At 51.9% G+C, this 3,266-nt stretch overlaps 1 protein-coding gene across 1 annotated transcript; it reads right to left on the reverse strand.

Annotated features, from left to right (window-relative positions):
- Positions 1-806: 806 nt before the first annotated feature.
- On the reverse strand, positions 807-1,668 carry LOC121661649 (olfactory receptor 14J1-like). Its single transcript, XM_042022038.1, has one exon. It carries the CDS (start codon positions 1,640-1,642, stop codon positions 908-910), a length of 735 nt encoding a protein of 244 aa, XP_041877972.1. The 5' UTR covers positions 1,643-1,668; the 3' UTR covers positions 807-907.
- Positions 1,669-3,266: the final 1,598 nt, after the last annotated feature.

Raw genomic sequence — 3,266 nt, forward strand, 5'->3', positions numbered from 1 at the left:
TAGGACAAAAGAGGCCTAGTGTTAAGAGTATTCCAAATCAAATTAGAAAGCAGAGAAACACAGAGAACAGGGTTATTCTCTGCAGAAGATGCGGCAGGATGGGTCATGTTGCAGAATACTGCCAGTCTGTATTTCATGCTAATGGTCAACCTCTAATATGTTTAGGGAATTTGACCAGGAGTGCAAAGGGGAGTCAAATGTTTCCCCAGGGCATAGCTCCCCTGACACAGGCCTGCTGTACTACCTTGGAGCACCTGGGATTCAGCCAGGGTGGACTTTACACAGCTGCAATAGGCATCTTAGACTCCAGTCATGCTATAAGGATTCTTCTTGTGAGTATTCATCTCTACCTGAATTGGAGAAAGTTGTGGCTTCTCGTAGTCACTGAGAACTTTCAGGGCCTCTCCTTTTGAACCATGAACACTGCTTTGGCTGCTTTGTTAGACCTTTGTTGGATTTATTGAGGTGGACAGGCTCTCCAGTCATCCCCTTTGCAGGCTTTTTTTCAGTCTTTAGTCCCTCCTGTTTCACCATGTTTGCTATGGCTTTATCTAGTGCAGCTTCCTGTTTTTTCAATGCTTCCAGAGTTCCAAGGAAAGATGCAGATACATCTCCTTGGAAATACTTAGGAGTCAGAATTCTGGATTAGAATGCAACATTGAGAGGTGCAATTCTCAGCTTCTATTAAGGCTTTGAATGATGCTCAGAAGTTGCTGGGTATCACTTCAGGGCTAACCACAGCACAGCTATCCTCACTTTTTGGAATTTTAAAAGGGGGACCCCGAGTTGAATTCACCTTGGAAATTGACTCCTGAAGCACAATGAGTGCTGCAGGAAGTTCAGTACGCTGTTTCTGTTCGACAGGTTTATTGAGTGGATCTCAGGTAGCTTTGAATTTGGCCACTGATTAATACTCAGCCTCGGGTGCATTCATTTTGCATACCTGAAGCTGCACTAAATTGCCAGGTTTCATAACAGAAGGTAATGCTTGGGCTGACATGCTGGCTAACCCTGCACTAACAGCAAGGAGCCCAAGTTCCCTGAGGTCGGATTTAGAGCAAGAGAGCTTGAGGATGTGTGGGATTTCACAGAAGAACTGGCCCAGGGCATTGCCCTGGCACAGGGGCAGGGAAAATGTATTGGCCGTGTGCATGAGAGCGTAGAGAAAGGCATTGGCCCAGGCAGCTGCTGCCATGTGGGCACAAGCTCTGCTGCCCAGGAGGGTCCCGTAGTGCAGGGCTTTGCAGATGGACACGTAGCGGTCGTAGCATGTCAGGAGGGCAAGCTCTGCTGAAACGAAAAAGACAAAGAGGAAAACCTGAGCAGCACATGCTGTGTAGGAGATGTGCCTGGTGCCCCAGAGGGAATTGTGCATGGCTTTGGGGACAGTGGTGCAGATGGAGCCCAGGTCGGTGAGGGCCAGGCTGAGCAGGAAGAAGAACATGGGGCTGTGCAGGTGCTGGCCGCAGGCTCCGGCGCTGATGATGAGGCCGTTGCCCAGGAGGGCAGCCAGGGAGATGCCCAGGAAGAGGCAGAAGTGCAGGAGCTGCAGCTGCCGCGTGTCTGCCAATGGCAGCAGGAGGAAGGGGCTGATGGAGCTGCTGTTGGACATTGCTGTGTCTGGCCATGGGCACCTGTTCATGGAGAAAGGCCAGTGACAAGTCAGGACAGGCTGCTTGGAGCCAAACCTGTGCCATTCCCTGCACACTGTCCTGCTGGGACTCCCCCACCCTTGTTCCTGCTCTGGGAAAACCTTCACCCAGTTCCCTGCCTGAGCTCCCCTTGTGCTGTCTGAGTGTGCCAGGAGCAGCCAGGCCTGAGTGTGGGGGCTCTCGAGGAGCCATCCCTGCCCCGCTGCCCTGGGTTTGTGGCCGTGTGGCAGAGGGACAAGGCTGGAGAGTCAGGATAGTCAGTGGAATCACTCCTCATGCAGACAGCCTTGTTACCATCTGCACTCCCAGGTCTACAGGACATGGATAGCAGGGAGGAGATGTGGGGAATTTTTCCTACCCACAGATCATTCCTAGTTCTCTGAGATCAGAAATCCTCAGCATTTCTGCTGCACTCCACGTTTGCCACTGAGAGACGTGAGAGGCAAAGGATTCCCTGTGGCTCAGGGCAAGCTGAGGGGCTGCATGGGCTTGTTCCCAACTGCCCTGGGCTTGCCCCTTTGGCTGCAGGCAGAGCACAATCACACTCCCGGCTCACCCTGGGATAAACCAGAGCCTGCCCAGAGCAGAGGCATCCCTGAATGTCTCACCCTCTCTAAAGGTCTCTGAGCAAGGGCTCAGCATCCCCTTCTGCCAGGGACACTCACGCTGCCCTTGGCAAACCCAGCAGCATTTCCTCAGCTGTGGCATCTCTGCACTTCCCTGGGGGACATTCAGGGGACTCGGAGAGGCTCTGGCACAGATTTGCACCCAGGAGGGCAGCTCAGAGTGAATCAGGGGGATGGGAAGCAAAGAATTAGTTTGTTAGGAACAATGCATCTAGCTTGGTCAGCATACCAGAGCAGGAAGAAAAGATAAGAGACCACTGATAAGACCAGGGGGAGTCTCAGACAGACATCCTGCGCTCAACCCAAAACTAGCTCAAACCAGTCTCGAAGCTTAAACCCAGGCCAGGGGTATAAAAGAGCATGCACAGGGAAGAAAGGTGAAAAGTTCAGGATGAGGAAGACTCCTGACTTCATCAAAAAGACCCTCGGAAGACCCCTACCAAAACCACCACATCCGCAACACGGATGTAAATGACTTTTGGGTTCATTATAATACAAAGTGAGGCTGGGTGGGGCTAGCTGATGAATATGTATAAACGTATTATGAATATAGAACTTGTAACCCGATAAATACCGAGCTGAATGCAGCTGTCGGCACGCATGATTTTGGAGGAGCTATCCCCCGTGCGTCCCAGCGCTGGAATAAACATATCTACTTTACTACTTCTTTAGTAGTGGAGTCCTTTCCACTCATCAAGAGCTTGGAAGGACGCAGCAGGAGAGCCCTGGGTGTGCCCACGATGGTATCTCAGGGAGGGAGGCTCAGCTCATTCCCCTTTCCCATGGACTGCTTTGCCCACAGCCCCACAGGGCACAGGGAAGCTTGGACACCCCATTCCCATGGACAGCCCTGTCTGTCAGGAATCCCAAGGGCAGAGCCTGGCTCAGCTGCTGCAGATCCCAGAGCCCCCCTGAGAGCACCAGATAGCAGTGACAATATCAGAGGAGTAATAATAATAACAATAACAAGGACAATAGCAGAGACTCA

The sequence above is a fragment of the Corvus kubaryi genome, unplaced genomic scaffold (assembly GCF_017639235.1).
Source record: "Corvus kubaryi isolate FWS band 111438036 unplaced genomic scaffold, C.kubaryi_AGA036_p1.0 37185, whole genome shotgun sequence".
In the NCBI taxonomy this organism is placed as follows: Eukaryota; Metazoa; Chordata; class Aves; order Passeriformes; family Corvidae; genus Corvus; species Corvus kubaryi.

Bases quoted from the DNA above. Each gene is read 5' to 3' on its own strand.
- LOC121661649 (XM_042022038.1), bottom strand. From the start codon at position 1,642: ATGAACAGGTGCCCATGGCCAGACACAGCAATGTCCAACAGCAGCTCC.